The sequence below is a fragment of the Erpetoichthys calabaricus genome, chromosome 3, assembly GCF_900747795.2.
Source record: "Erpetoichthys calabaricus chromosome 3, fErpCal1.3, whole genome shotgun sequence".
Lineage (NCBI taxonomy): Eukaryota > Metazoa > Chordata > Cladistia > Polypteriformes > Polypteridae > Erpetoichthys > Erpetoichthys calabaricus.
Window position 1 is genome coordinate 282,864,569 of NC_041396.2, and position 14,961 is coordinate 282,879,529.

The window sequence follows — 14,961 nt, forward strand, 5'->3', positions numbered from 1 at the left end:
TATTGTATCTGACTGAATTGAGATCACTTTGCAGATCTATTTTCACATTGACATTAAAGAGTTTTTTACCTATTGATCATTGTAAAAAAACAAATCCACTGTGATTCAATGTTGTATAACAATAAAATCTGAAAACCTCCAAGGGGATGAATACTGTGTATACATTAAATTCAGAAAGTATACACACCCCTTCAGTTTCTGCACATTATTGTGCTGTAGATTTCATTTTAAATTATACATTTGCCAATTATGACCATAAAGTTACACTCAATAACCTGTAATGACAAAGTGAAAACATGCTTTTAGAAAGGTTTGCAAATTTAATGAAATTTCTATTTCTCTCAATATTTCTATAGCTCCATTATCTTATCTTAATCAGATTGAATTTCTCTGTTACTATAAGTGCAAGCTGACTTGTATGGTCATGCATGTAAATGATTTATGGTTCAATTATCAATTTGATTATTAATTCAGTCCATGTTGGAAATTTGTGCAAGCACTCTGATCCTGTAGTCAGTGAACAGGCCTATAAAAAATAAATTGAATTGACATATAATGGCCCATCAGGCCACCTTTATTTCAATGGAACTATTATTAGTATAATAATTGTTTCATGCATGCAGCCTAGGGTTGTCCACCTTGGAAAATGAAGAAATGTTGCAAAGCTTCAGTCTGCAACTCACTGTCCAAACTGGCCTCCATGTAAGGAGAGGATATCAGTAGAACTGCCAATCAGTACTTGATGGCTGAGCAATTTAATTATACAGCAAATGTTATTAGGTGAAACATCATTTTCTACACACTGCCCAGAGTGGTAATCTAACATACAGAGGAAACTGTGCCAAGTCGCAATACCTTTCCAGCTTGGCAACCCCATCACAGGAAATGCCATCTGGTTTATGTCTTCCCATGGTCACAAAGGAAATGTTATTAAGAGATTATGAAATCTAATAAGGTATGGTGGCACAGTTGTTAGCCTCACTACCCTGCAGTACCACCTTCAAATTGTGGTCTTAATTACTGTGGGTCTTTGTCGAGTTTGTACATTTTCCACTGGTCTGTGTTAATATTTCCCTCTGACCAGGGTCCTCATTTATAAAACTCTATGTGAATTTGAGTATTCAAAATGTGCTAGTCAAAAAAAGGAAAATGCGTATGGCAAAAAAAAAAAAAAAATCTGATTTATTAAACCTGGCATATATACATTTCTGTGCAATTTACTCTTTATAAATCACAATCACCTTGTAAATATGCCCAAGGAAACATTTCCATATATAGTGCATGCTGATGATTTACAAGTGAGTAGTAATGAGTGATGAATGACTATAGACTAGTGATGAGTGTTGCATGAGGAGCTGCAAGTGAGTAGTGACAAGCACCTTCAGCATGGGAAAGGTGCTATTTAAATAAAAATTATTATTATTATTATTATTATTATTATTATTATTATTATTATTATATGTGTGATAAGTGACTTCTGAGTAGTAGAAAATGATGCATAATTATTTACAAGTAAGTAGTGATGCATGATGTGTGATTAGACAATACTGAGTAATGTAATGATGAGTGATGACCTAGTGATGAGCAATTTGTGATGAGAGACTACTGAGTAGTGACGAGTGATGTGCAATGATCTACAAGTGAGTAGTGATGCATGATAAACGACTATAGAGTAGTAATGAGTGATGCATGATGAGCTGAAAGTGAGTATTGATGTATAAGTGAGTTCTGAGTAGTTATGAATGATGTGTGATGATCTACAAGTGAGTAGTGATGCGTGATGAATAATGAGTGACTGTAACTGATATGGAGTAATACTGATATTTGATAATTGGAGAAGTGAAAAATGAAAATGTTCTAAAACTGACACAGTTGGCACTTGCACAAGACAGTTCAGAAAGTAAAGAAGAATACAACCCAGATCTATCAGTGAAGTCATGGCTAGAATGGCCTCCTAAGCTAATGACAACATTTCTTATGTCATCTGCTCATCTCCCTGTACTGTATATCTGACTTGTGTCTGATTTGCTTTCCTCAGATTTTCATCCACCTGCTGCCACGATATTTGGGAATGCTGAGACCAAAGGCAGAGCCTCCTCTTGAACTCCTGCGGACACCAAAACAGGAGGTGCCCGTCACTGTGAGACGAACTGCAGATGAATACTTCATTCGCAAACCCAGCACAAATTTCCTTTTCCCTAAACCCAACCGGTGAGTCGCAGTTTTAATTAATTTCAGACATAATAATGGCCAAGAACACTTCTGGAAATATCAGAAATTAAAGATTAAGTATATGTTGAATTCCTAAATGGTGGCCCAACTTCAACATCATACCAATTGCTCTTGTCATAACTGCTATTTAATTCATTTAATATAACCAAAATGTGTCTTGTTTTCAAGGGCTGTTCAGGAAGTCACCATTTGCCAACATTTGATCCTGGCCAGGTCACTGTCTATGTGGAGTCTGTACATTTTGTTCTGGTTTACTGTTGGTTTTGTTTAGGTACTGCAGTCTGTCGAACCTCTCATACAGATTACCTGGATGGGTGACTCTTATCTGGCCTCGTGTAAAAGAATGTGGCTATGTGGATTAATGTGCAATGTTAGGGACCGGTGCCTCATCCAGGCTTGCATCCTGCCTTCCAACCACCCTTAGACCTTGTAATGGAACAAATGAATAAACGAATAAATATTTTTAAGAAAATCTGGTACTCTGAAGGAATTTAAAAACCCTATGATGTAGATCACAACATCCAAACAGTGACAACGTTTCACCCCAATGAATCCCTGATTATTTGTAACTTCTTTAAATCCCCACCATTTCAGCTTTAATAATAATAATAATAATTCTTTACATTTATATAGTGCATTTCTCACCACTCAAAGCACTTCTACACAGGGATGACCCAGGATGCGAAACCATGAGCTTCCTTACTGCGAGGTAGCCTTCACTTACACAGAGTTTTTCAGTCCTGAGTTTTATGCATAGGTAGGTTTTCCCCCTACAATTGCCTTACGAATGATAGACAGTATCAGTTCTGCTCTTAATCAGTGTATATTAACATGATTAGACATGATGAAATGTTTGCCTGATGCCAAACTTTAATCACAGTGGAATGATGATACTGCAATAATTTGCTGGGTGTTATTTTTTTTTATTGGCTCAAACATGCAACTGAATGTTCAAATAAAAGAACAAAATTTTATAGCAAAGTAACTGAATATATTGGTAGAACCTGGAAACAGGAAACCATCTCTGGCTCAGACCTGGTTCTGTCCTGATGGTGGTGAGTATCCAAGAAGGATAGGCTGGACCACTGCAATCAACAAAGTCCAGTTGCTTCTTTAGATCCAGATGATCTCCCTGAATTGTTGCTTGATGGCAAAAGGAAGTTCAGTTCAATTCATTTCAGTTTATTTCTGTGTAGTGCTCTTCACTGAGTGCAGGCACCGAATGTTGTGACAGGTTCTCAGGTTGATACAGATAGAAACTTAACAAATTACTAATTACATAATGACCTTATTTTACATGATTGGAAAAAAAAACAGTAAAATTCTCCTAACAACTGTAGTCACCTCCATACATCAATTAATGCGTCTCTGACGTCACTGCAAAGTCAGAAAGAAAACGTGTTGAGAAGTGCATCTCTGCGCACTTGGGCACACACATTCTGAGATGTATCGACCTGCAGTACCACATGTCACCGCAGGTCTATGCCAGTGGTTTCAGGGTGGAAGTGACATCACTGCATGTCTAGAGCAGCAGTTTGGTAATAAATGTTTATACATGGTCACAAATCGAAAATTGATTGACACGCTAACCACACCAAACCCTAACCTTAACAAAACTAACCCCTAACATTAACTAACCCATAACCTTAACCAATTATTCCACACGCTAGCCATACTAACTTTAACTTAATAATAATAATAATTCATTACATTTATATAGCACTTTTCTCAGTACTCAAAGCGCTATCCACACAGGGAGGAACCAGGAAGCGAACCCACAATCTTCCACCGTCTCCTTACTGCAAAGCAGCAGCACTACCACTGCGCCACCTGTGAGGACAATTCTGTCCTATAACTGCTGGTGTAGACCTGTGGTGACTTATGATGCTGTGGCTCTGCAGTTCCATACTGTATATTGTTATTGTTATCTTGTTATGCAGTAATTTCATATATGGACTTCTTGTAAAAAAAATAAATAATAATAACCTATTGTAAGAATGACATTTTATAGAACCAATCAAGCCCTGAATTGTTTTCCTAGACCAATCAGAGGTACCAGTGTAAGTTAGAGGTGCTCTCAATCTCAGAGTCATAAGGATGAACCAGCATCTACTGTATATGGCTCTGCCTCATCTGCTGTTTTCATCAGTGTTTAAAACATCAGGGTAAAGGGCTTGTGTTACCACAAAGTAAATGTATCATCAGGAAAAGGACATGAATTACTACGTCCAATTTACTTACTCAGTTTACTTACTGTCATTCATTTACACTGAGAGACTGATGAGGTGCAATGCATTTTTGAAACAACTTGACCAAAAGCATTTACAACCAAACATGAAGTGTTATTTTCATAGTGATGATGATGGTGATGGTTTGTCCCAAGTAGTGAGTTTGGCATTGAATTAATAATTGAATTTTCTGGCGAGTTTGGATCCATGTGAAGATAAGTAAACACCAAATATATTTAAACCTATACATCTGAATTTTTATAAATGCTGCCATTCAGGGGACAGGTGACGAATGACTGTGAATTATAAAAGGCATTTAATGCCAGAAACCAGTAATTCAACATAATATACATATAACAGGGGTCGATCTTTCCAATAAACATATTTAGTATTACATCAGCCTGCACATAATTCTAATATATTATTTTGCAAACACAAACTGTTATATTGTTCACAATGTGATCAGAAAAGGAAAGACACAGAGCCAATGAAACACAAAACTGTGTAGAGGACTTAGCAGCTCAGTTATGTATCCCTGCAGATTCCTCCCATTCAGGCACACTACGTTCAGGTGTTTGTGGGAGTTTCTACCATCACTGGTCCCAGTACAAAGACCACATCTGGGGGAAGGAAATATGTGAACTACTAGGAGGAAACTGGTTGGCAGTGCAAGAAATGTGATGTGTCTCATTCTGGACAGGAACTGTTTTGAACAGTGGCACATGTCAATAATATTCTGATATTCTGATATAAGAAATACATGGATATTGATACTGGAATACATGGTGAAGGCATGTTTTTGCAATTTTATTCTCCCAAAACTGTTGGATCTGTTTTCTATTTTTTTTTTCAATGGAGAACTAAAAATTTGAAAGGCTTACACCAATATTTGGCATTTTATACCACATTTTTAGCTAAACTATAATATACAAATATGACTCTACTACACATATTTGAAACATGCAAATTTTGCAGAAAAACAAAAAATGATATACAACTCTTGGGGTAATATTCCAGTGTCATGCAATAAACAAGCCTGTAAAGCACTAAAAATGCCTTAAATCTTAGAGGGTTAAACACAGGAAAACAAAGCAGTTTTAAACTGATTAATGTAAATGGAAGCCAATAATATCTATCCATTAAATAATTGTTGAACTATGTCTAGTAGACAGTGGAGGAAAGGAAAGCAAAAATTCCAGTTGGCAGCATCCCTAGAGAAAATAAACCTCTGGAGGGGTCCACAATCAATTATTACAGCCAAAGTTGAAGATAAAGTCAGACACAGTCACAGTCCTGGGACCTCATGTATAATTCTGTGCGTAGAATTCACACTAAAACATGGCATAAGGACAAAAGCGGAAATGTGTGTACGCACAAAAAAATCCAGATGCATAAATCTGCGTTCGCCAACTTCCACGTTCTTAAACTCCATAAATCCCGGTAAGCATGAAAAGCAACACACATGCATACGCCTGCTGTCCCGCCCCAACTCCTCCCAGAATTATGCCTCTTTGAATATGCAAATCAATATAAATAGCCCGTAAGCTCAGCCTTCTGTGAAAAGACAATGGCAAAAGCACAGGGGAAAATAGAAGAATTTCAGCAAATACCAAGTGGAGGAAAAGAAAAACATACTATTTGCTGGTTTAAATAGTAATATAATCAACAAAAGGAAGTTGACCGAGTGACATAGAGTGTCGGAAGAAACTCGAAAGTTCAAGTTCACAAAGTCGCACAGTACCCGAAATAAAAAAGAAGCGGTCAGATTTCAAAGTCGCAGTGAAAAGACGAGTTGTAGCCCACCGTCTGAGTGTCATATGAAAGCTTATTAGGGTACAGAGAAAAGAAAAAAAAAATAGGGACACAGTGAGAAAAAAGCTTGAAATGCCAACTTTAATCTCGAAATTTCCACTTTAATCACGTAGTTTATTTTGTCTTTAAAGTAGAACATAATAAACTTCATCTTTAAATCATTTAATTTACTAGTTTCTCAAATACCATCGTAACTAAAGTAGCATGTTAAATGCTTTGTTTTGTATGTGTTCTTCTATGTGCTCTATGTGTGTGAATCACTATGTGCTTCTTAAATGGGCTTTCTCTTCCTCCGACAGGACACAGAATCCATTACATTCGTGATATTACAGCTCTCTGAATAATTTAAATATTAAGATGTATACTTGATATCATTTTCATGATGATACGAATTAAAGCATGTTATTAAACATGGTAACACGGTGGCGCAGTGATAGTGACGAGCTGGCACCTCGTCCACAGATTGTTCCTGCCTCATGCAAGATGCTTGCTGCGCCGTGCGTGACCTTTAATGAAATAATTTATTGCAGCAGTACTGTCTCTTTCAAACATACTAACGCCCAATTCCTGTCCTTACTTTATTTCTCCAAGTAACCAATAGCCACACAATCAGCTCTGTAATAGATGTTAAGCCATCTGCAAGCTTAGAACGCCGATTCTTCAAAACTTTTAAGGATCATTGAAATATCTTCGTAGTACATGTTTAATTATTCTATCCATCTATCTTTCCAGTGTTGCGCAAGCCCCAGCTAAAATACAGTGCGAGGCAGGAATACTGCTGCAACACCGTGTCCTCACATGTTTAATTATTAACAATATAGATTATTTAAATGATGTTAATATTTTATCTGTATAATGTAATAAATATATTTTGCTGCATTTCATCTTAAAAATGATATTGTTATCATATGTAAATACGCACTTTATAAAGTGGCTCAGGTTGTGCAATATTATAACTGTATCGCATGTTTACAGTGAGGTAATTGTACTTGTAAGTGCAAACAGTTCTACAAGGAGCACTTGATGGACTGAGTGAGTGTGTTTATAGTTCTTGGGATGAAACTGTTTCTGAACTGCGATGTCAGTACAGGAAAGGCTCTGAAGCGTTTGCTGTATGAGAGCAGTTCAATAGACAGCATGGCTGAAGCAGCGTGTGCTAGATGGTGTATACCAATAATTATCTTTCCTATCAGCTGCTTTACAGCTGTGATTCATACTCAGATACAGTGATATAAATACTCCGAGTGGTGCAGTGAGAGTAATATGGAAAAAGATGATCCGCTCTGGCAACCCCTAACGGGAGCAGCTGAAAGAAGAAGAAGGTGCAGTGAGAGTAACAACGCTAAAGCAGCTATGGTATTTGGAATAGTTTGGCTATTCTGTGGACCATTATATTGTTACAGGTTACTTACAATCAGATGCATTAAACTAATAAACAATATGCGTTTAATTTCAGTGTATTTATAAAGTCGCGTCTGGGATGTGGATCTAAAAAAGAAAGGGTAACCGCACAGGAACAGTTGCACTGCTTTGACGTTGGGTGCTGCCAGTCTGCAAAACCGAGTGGAGAACTTGCGTAAGACAGGGTATGAACTACCGAGGAAATGTGCGTGGCTTTACGCCAAGTTTAGGTTTTATACATCACGATTTAATGTGGAAATATTCTTATGCAACATTTTTGTGCATACGCACCGTTTATACATGAGACCCCAGGTGATTGGGCACCAAGGCCCCCGCATCAATTGCTAAGAAGTCTAACGCTCTGTTATTTAAGAGCATAGGGCTGAGGTAACGTATTGTTGGCACTTTATCTACAACTATTGGTTTGTGTCTTCGAAAAAGGAAATAATTAAGAACAGTTTTGTGTAAGAATTACATGTTCACAATCCAGCTCTCCCAAATCTAGGTCCTGCTTTTGTCTACATATAAAATTTCAAATGCCAACCTGTCTAAGTTTAAAATTCCACTTTGTCTCTGAGCCTCTTTCAATAAAATTGAATAATTAAATAAATCTCTCACGCTCATTTAAGAAAAAATATTCCTGGTGGTCGTCGTTTTTGATTAATCAAAACTGCTACAAAAAATGAAGGGCCACAAATCTATTACTCTTTATTTTAACAATAAAGGCCACAGAAAATTGTGTTATGGGAACCAAATTGGACTTTTCTGTTTCTGCAAAGCATGTCTCTGTTTGCCAATGACTCACAGACAGATTTCATTTGCACCCAGATGCACAGTCAGTATTCTTCCACCAAGTGAATAAGACAGCAGTTGATAGACAAAACTTTTCAACAAAATGAGATTAACATCAACCCGGAAGATGCCTTAATTAGATCGGAAAAAGTGTAGATAGGCATCGGAAGCAAAGGACACTGCGTTAGTGCGGGACAAATGCTAGGAAAGAAGAAGAATGATTGATTTAGGATGAATGTGAGGAATATTAACTTTCTTGGCATTAACCCCAAGCGTGGCTTGGGCTAAAAACTCTATGTAATTATGATTAGCCCTGAGTCAAGCTTGGTGGTGATGTATAATGATCAGCTTTACAGTGCTAAACCCGAACAACTCTCTAGACTGTTATTAAATAGAGTCATGCTGCAAAACATCATGAATATTTCTATGCATTTTGCCACTCTAAATCAACTCATCAATATTCATGGGTGGGGCAGGCCTTCAACCAAAACAGAATGGTGTATTAATGAGAAGCTGTTATGCCAGTTTTTAACAAACTGATGCTGAACTATTAGTTGAATCAAGCAATAGTTATGATAATGTGAATTGGTCATCAGATGTTGATATGGATAGTAAAACTTATGCATACAGCACTGTACACCTGAACAACTGGTGAATTCAGTTGCCTGAAGGTTCACTGTGTTGCAAGGAGGTGTGTGGCAAAAAGGCAAAATGATTGCAGTCAAGTAGAAAGACAAGTGAGACATTAGACGCCTAAGCACTGTTCACAATGCAGTGACTGCCAATGTTTGTGTCAAGAAAAATTTTTTTGCACTTTGGTAGCCTACAATAACACAAGAAGCACATCAATCATGCAGGTCAGGCAATGACATTCTACCCCCTCATGCACAAACAACAAAAAATATATATAAGAAAAGTGTCCAAAGAAACACACTTCTACTGTCCCGATTGTGATGTCAGGGTGTGCATTGGTGACTGTTTCAATTTCCCCCTGGGGAATAGTGAAACCAAATGGGCACCACTTATCCCGAAACTACAGACACAATGATGCCCAAACACAATTGCACTTCAAATAAAAGATATTTAATCGCCTCCATACAATCACCAGCCTCAATATACAAATTTAAATTCTCTCCTTCCACCTCTTTTTGAGTGTTACCCACTGCCTCTTGACTCTGACTCAATTAAATGAGGGGGTGGGCTCTCTTTTAAATCTGACCAGAAACTGCTTCTGGTGTTACACCCAGGTCAGCCCGAGCACTTTGGGGGTATGTGGTAACCAGGGCAGTTCTTCCCCGGCATCTTCCTCTGGCAGTATCCAAAGATCCCAACAGGGTTGCGTTTCCAGACTCCAACTCCCATGTCACACTGCGGGTGTCTTAATCGGATTCAGCCCTAAGGAACAGTGCCACCTTTCATTTGGGGGAATGAACTACTCTTGGGATGCCTGTTTACCCAGTCCATCCATTATGACAGACATAGATGCTGTTCCTCATGAAATGTCATCCAGAAGAGCAAAATATGTGATGAAAATCAGCCCTTCCACAAAGCTACTGGGAACTGTTTTACAAGCTGTAAGTGAAGATGATGATGAGCTAGACCTCGACAGGACCTCAACACATGACCTTAAACATGAGAATGTTTCTCCTGCATTTTTTTTTATTTTTAGATTTAAAGATTGTTTCTGTACATGTGATAGCTTGGGAAGCCTTGAATGTTTTTCATTCAAAGGATACAATATACTGTATGTCAAAATGTAAAGCTTTTAGTCAAATGTGTAAAGAAGTTTTGAGTGATTTTTTTACATATATATTTTTAGCAGCACTCTATCAGATGAAAGCACAGGATGACAGCACCCTCTGCTGGGTCTTTTAAGATTTTAAAATATCAGGTGAAGCTACAGGATTTCTTGAGCTGGCTGCCTTTTTTAATTTGAAACATCTACAGTAAAGATGCATGTCCATTTTTTCTTTCTCGTATATGAAGTATAGGGAATGTATTACAATCGTTCAAAAATTTGATGTCGAGATTTTGATGATTCTCGACATCCTTGAGTCAGAAAATACTGTTTTTGGAATTATGCCTGTGTGTCTGTGTGTGTGTGTCTGTAAACACGATAATGCTTTCACTTATGGCAACCAAATTTTGCATACAAGTATTAGGTACAAAACGTAGATTTCTATCAACTTTTGGGCTATTTCCACTAACCAGAAGTGGAACTTTACCTTTTATTCATGCGGCTGCAGAGTCCGATTTATTCAACTTTACTGTTATAATAATTGTTCAATATATTATTAATTTGATTTGATTTGTTGTTGATGGTTCTTTAATGTACATAATATAAAAATATAATCATTGTCTTGCGGCTTACACCTCAAATATCCATTCCCATATCTGAGTATACGAGAAAGTCTAGGGGAGACCACTCCCGATTTTTTAATGCCATACTGGTTAAGTCTCAGTAGACAAGCTGATATCATCTAAAGCCTCAACTGGCTGTCTTGTTTAGAGGCTTACTTGTCACCCAAATTAAAGTCAATGTTCTGTGTGGAGTTTGCATGTTCTTGTCCAGAGAAGTGCAGGTAACATTAACTGATGACTTCAAAAACAGCTGTGTATGAATCAAATCTGCTGTCAAGTGCATATCATTGGGATATCTGAGTAAGAGGACAGGAACACAAAAAGAACAGGGCATGCTCGACCAATTGGAGTGTCTTTTTATTGCATGTCACACAGTGGTGCAGTGACTGGACTGGGATCTGAATCCAGTGTCCTGGAGCTGTGAAGCAGCAGCAGTAGCCACTCTGTCACCCATATTATTATAGCTGACACAGTTTCACTATGAATGGGAATGGCTTACAACCCAGTCTAGCAAAACACAACTAACGACTGTGTCTCTCAGGCAGGCGTTTATTTTCTGTTTTTTGTTTTGTCAACTCCTTTTCTCTGTAGGTACCAGGCAGAGAACTTCTCATCTGACCTGAAACGTTTCATAGACGGGCCGAGTCATTATGTCTCTCTACCTCCTGACCTGAAGTCGGCCATGAATGCCATAAGTTACATTGCTGAGCAGCTGCAGGCAGAAATAGATGATGGAGCGGTAAGATATACACCCCTTCATATTAGATGTTTGGCTCACCTTGTGTATAACACACAGAGCAAAGTTTATCATAGGTTTAATACTTGGCTGCTTAAATATTTTCCCCAAATTATAATAATATAGTTTTTATGTTTTTATCTGTTAATGTGCTGAAATTTTGATTCTGTTTATCTCAATGTGGAGTTGCTGGTTTTAAACACACACACACACGTCTAAATTCTCTAATGTGTGCAGGAACAATTCAGGGTCACCTATCAACCCTAACCTGCATTCTTATTTGAAGAGAACTGGAGATAACCCACACCAACAAAGGGAGAACATGCAAACTACACAAAAAGAGACCTGGGATTTGAGCTCAGATCTTCATAGCTAGGGGCATCAGTACTAGCCACTAAATATGGTGTTGAATGGTTTGATTATTTTATATTATTTGTTAAATATTCCATTGTCTTATTTCACATTTCTTACAAGATTAGTCTTAATTACAATTATTTCTCTGCATTTTGTACAACTGGATCTCAGGCATGCTAAGTAACGTGCTCAGGGTTAGACTGAACTGACAATCTTCTGCTTATTCAAAGAAGAATATTATGGTATTAGAAATTAGAATGCTCTTCTAAAGTGAATGTGGAGTCTGGGGCTGTGAAGCAGCAGTAGTAGTACACATGGCACCATCTTGTTTTATTGCTCCTCCAAATATGTACTGGAAGTGACATAAATAAGCTCTTATATATCACATCATATTAAGTTATATTACATTATGTCAGTTTTTTCAATTCTTGTGCTTCTTCACCTCAGCTCCGCATTTGACACCATATCTCATCAGATACTTTTGAAACAACTAGTTAGTTTTGGAGTCCGTGGCCTTCTCCTCCAATGGTTTTCTTCCTACCTCACTAATAGGAGGTAGTTTGTTCAAATAAAGGGCTTTAAATCTGAGAATGCAGTCGTTACTCATGGAGTTCTGCAGGGTTCTGTTTTGGGGCTTTTTCTCATTTAAATCTTCCCAATAGGTAATATCTTCCAGCACCATGGTATTAAATTTCATTGTTATGCTGATGACACACAGCTATATCTATCCACTAAATCCACTTCTGTTTTACATCCAGACACTCTTATGGCATGTCTCCAAGACATAAACTCATAGATGACTCTCAGTTTTCTCCAACTAAACAACAATAAAACTGAGGTGCGCCTCATTGTTTCTAAATCCACACTTGCTATGGTTAACCATTCTTCTGTTTTAATTAACAATATTAACACAAACATCTCTTCCCAGGTTATGAGTCTGGGCGTCATTCTAGACAGCACTCTATCTTTTTCGTCCCATACAAGTAATGTTTCTCTGACTGCCTTCTGCCATCTCCAAAACATTTCTAGACTTGTTCTTATGCAACAGAGTACTGAAGTATTGGTTAATGCCCTTGTCACCTCACGTATAGATTACTACAATGCTATTCTATCTGGCATCCCACAAAAATGTATTCATCGCTTACAACTTATTCAGAATTCTGCTGCTAGGATAATAACCTGCTGTTCTAAATCCACTGAACATATTACACCTATTCTCTCTCAACTTCCCTGGCTCTCTGTTAACTACCAAATACAATACAAAATACTGCTCTTAACATTTAAAGCTCTCCACCACCTCGCTCCTCCCTACCTCACTGATCTCCTACAGACTTACACTCCTCTCGCTCACTCAGATCCTCATCTGTAGCTCTTTCTGTACCACACATCAAACTCGAGCGTCTCTCATAGTGCTCCTCAACTCTGGAATTCTCTTCCCTCTCATATTCATCAACTCGATTCAATAACACATTTTAAAACTGTCCTCAAAACTTATCTTTTCAAACTGGCAAACTAATTATGAGTTTAACACAGTTACTGCCTGGTATCTTTGTATATTTCCTATTACCTCTGTACCTTATTTATTTACCACCTTATATATTTGATTTTATTATCCTCTTTGTTTTTATATCTTGTTAATGTTGTTTAATTTCATTGTAAGGTAACCTTGAGTGTTAAGAAAGGTGACTATTAAATAAAATGTATTATTATTATTATTATTATTATTATTATCAGTATTATGATAATCACCAACATAAAAAACTTACTGCTGCACCATCACAAATCCCAAAGATATTTTAAGCTGCATTATAAATAACACACATCAATTAATATTATTTTATATAATGCCTTTACCAGCATTCATCATCAGAAGGCACTATAGCAAATGACCAAAATGAATAGCCTGAGTTTCAGCCACTGCGTGCAGTTGGAGCTCACCAGGGTGAACATCATGCCAAATACCTGCTCCTGTCATGTTAATCAGAACGGGAAAATTTAAAAGTCAAAGTGCTGTGCTGTTAACAACATATAAAAGAAAGTGCTCATCAGACACTTCACCCAATTGGACAAGAAGATGGACTTGTGGCACCTGATGAATGTCATAAGCCACAGAAATACAAGTCATTGACTGGTGAAAGACCTCACCATTTCTGACCTTACTTCACCGTTTCCTGTCTTCAAATCCTCTTCTAAAGGCATTTAAGCATTTGCCCCCCTTTGAATGTGGGAAATGGGGAAGCTCATTGGGGTTCATTCAGTGTGTGGCACAGATCTATGAAGGTGTGGATGGTTGGTAGTTTGGGGAAGATTGTTCAGTTTTACTGTGATCATCTTCTATTTATTTTTGCATCGCATGCTTCACTGAGTAGAGGCTCAGGGTGCTGTAACAAGTTTGTAGGAAAATACTACTTACAAATTTTAAAAACTACTTTGTGCACATAAGCAGATTAATTTAAACAGTAAATCAGATCAATAGATGGCAAGTAATTTTAACAGTGACATATGGCCAGTCGACATTTCAGTTCAAATCAGGGCCACAATTCCTGAGTTCATTCCTGCAACGTGACCAATGTCAGAATGGGGCAACTGCATTGCAGGTCACTCTCATTCATTCTGGGACAAATTACAGTCAACAAACTGCATCAAAAATCTACATAGAAGGCACCTCCGTGATGGTTAGAACCTCTCACTAGGGAGCATTGTGGCAACAGCGCTAACCACTGTGCCACCATGTCACCCAATGACTCGACTGGTGACGGGTGCTAAGCAATATCAGGATTGTTAGTCAGAAAACAGCCTGTCAAGTGGACCACCAAATACCAATAAAATCGGGCCTGGTTTCAGAATGAATAGTCATGATTCTGTTGATGGTCTAGATTTCTTAAATCTAGAGTGGACTGTATGTAGGGGAAACTGGTCAGACACTGCGCCAGTGGATGAACTCACATAGATTTCATATTAATCAGAACAGTGTTGATCTTCCGGTGGCAGCACACTTTAAAAGTAATGGCCACAGCATAAAGGATCTGAGGGTCACTGTGCTTA

General features: G+C 37.7%; 1 protein-coding gene across 1 annotated transcript in view; it reads left to right on the forward strand.

Moving 5' to 3' along the window:
* The window catches only part of chrnb1 (cholinergic receptor, nicotinic, beta 1 (muscle)), an 81,237-nt gene that overhangs the window by 58,551 nt on the left and 7,725 nt on the right, over positions 1-14,961 (forward strand). Inside the window, exons 9-10 of the mRNA XM_028798452.2 lie at positions 2,039-2,211; positions 11,418-11,565. Coding sequence (XP_028654285.1) covers positions 2,039-2,211; positions 11,418-11,565 — 321 coding nt within the window. The remainder of the gene's footprint in view (positions 1-2,038; positions 2,212-11,417; positions 11,566-14,961) is intronic.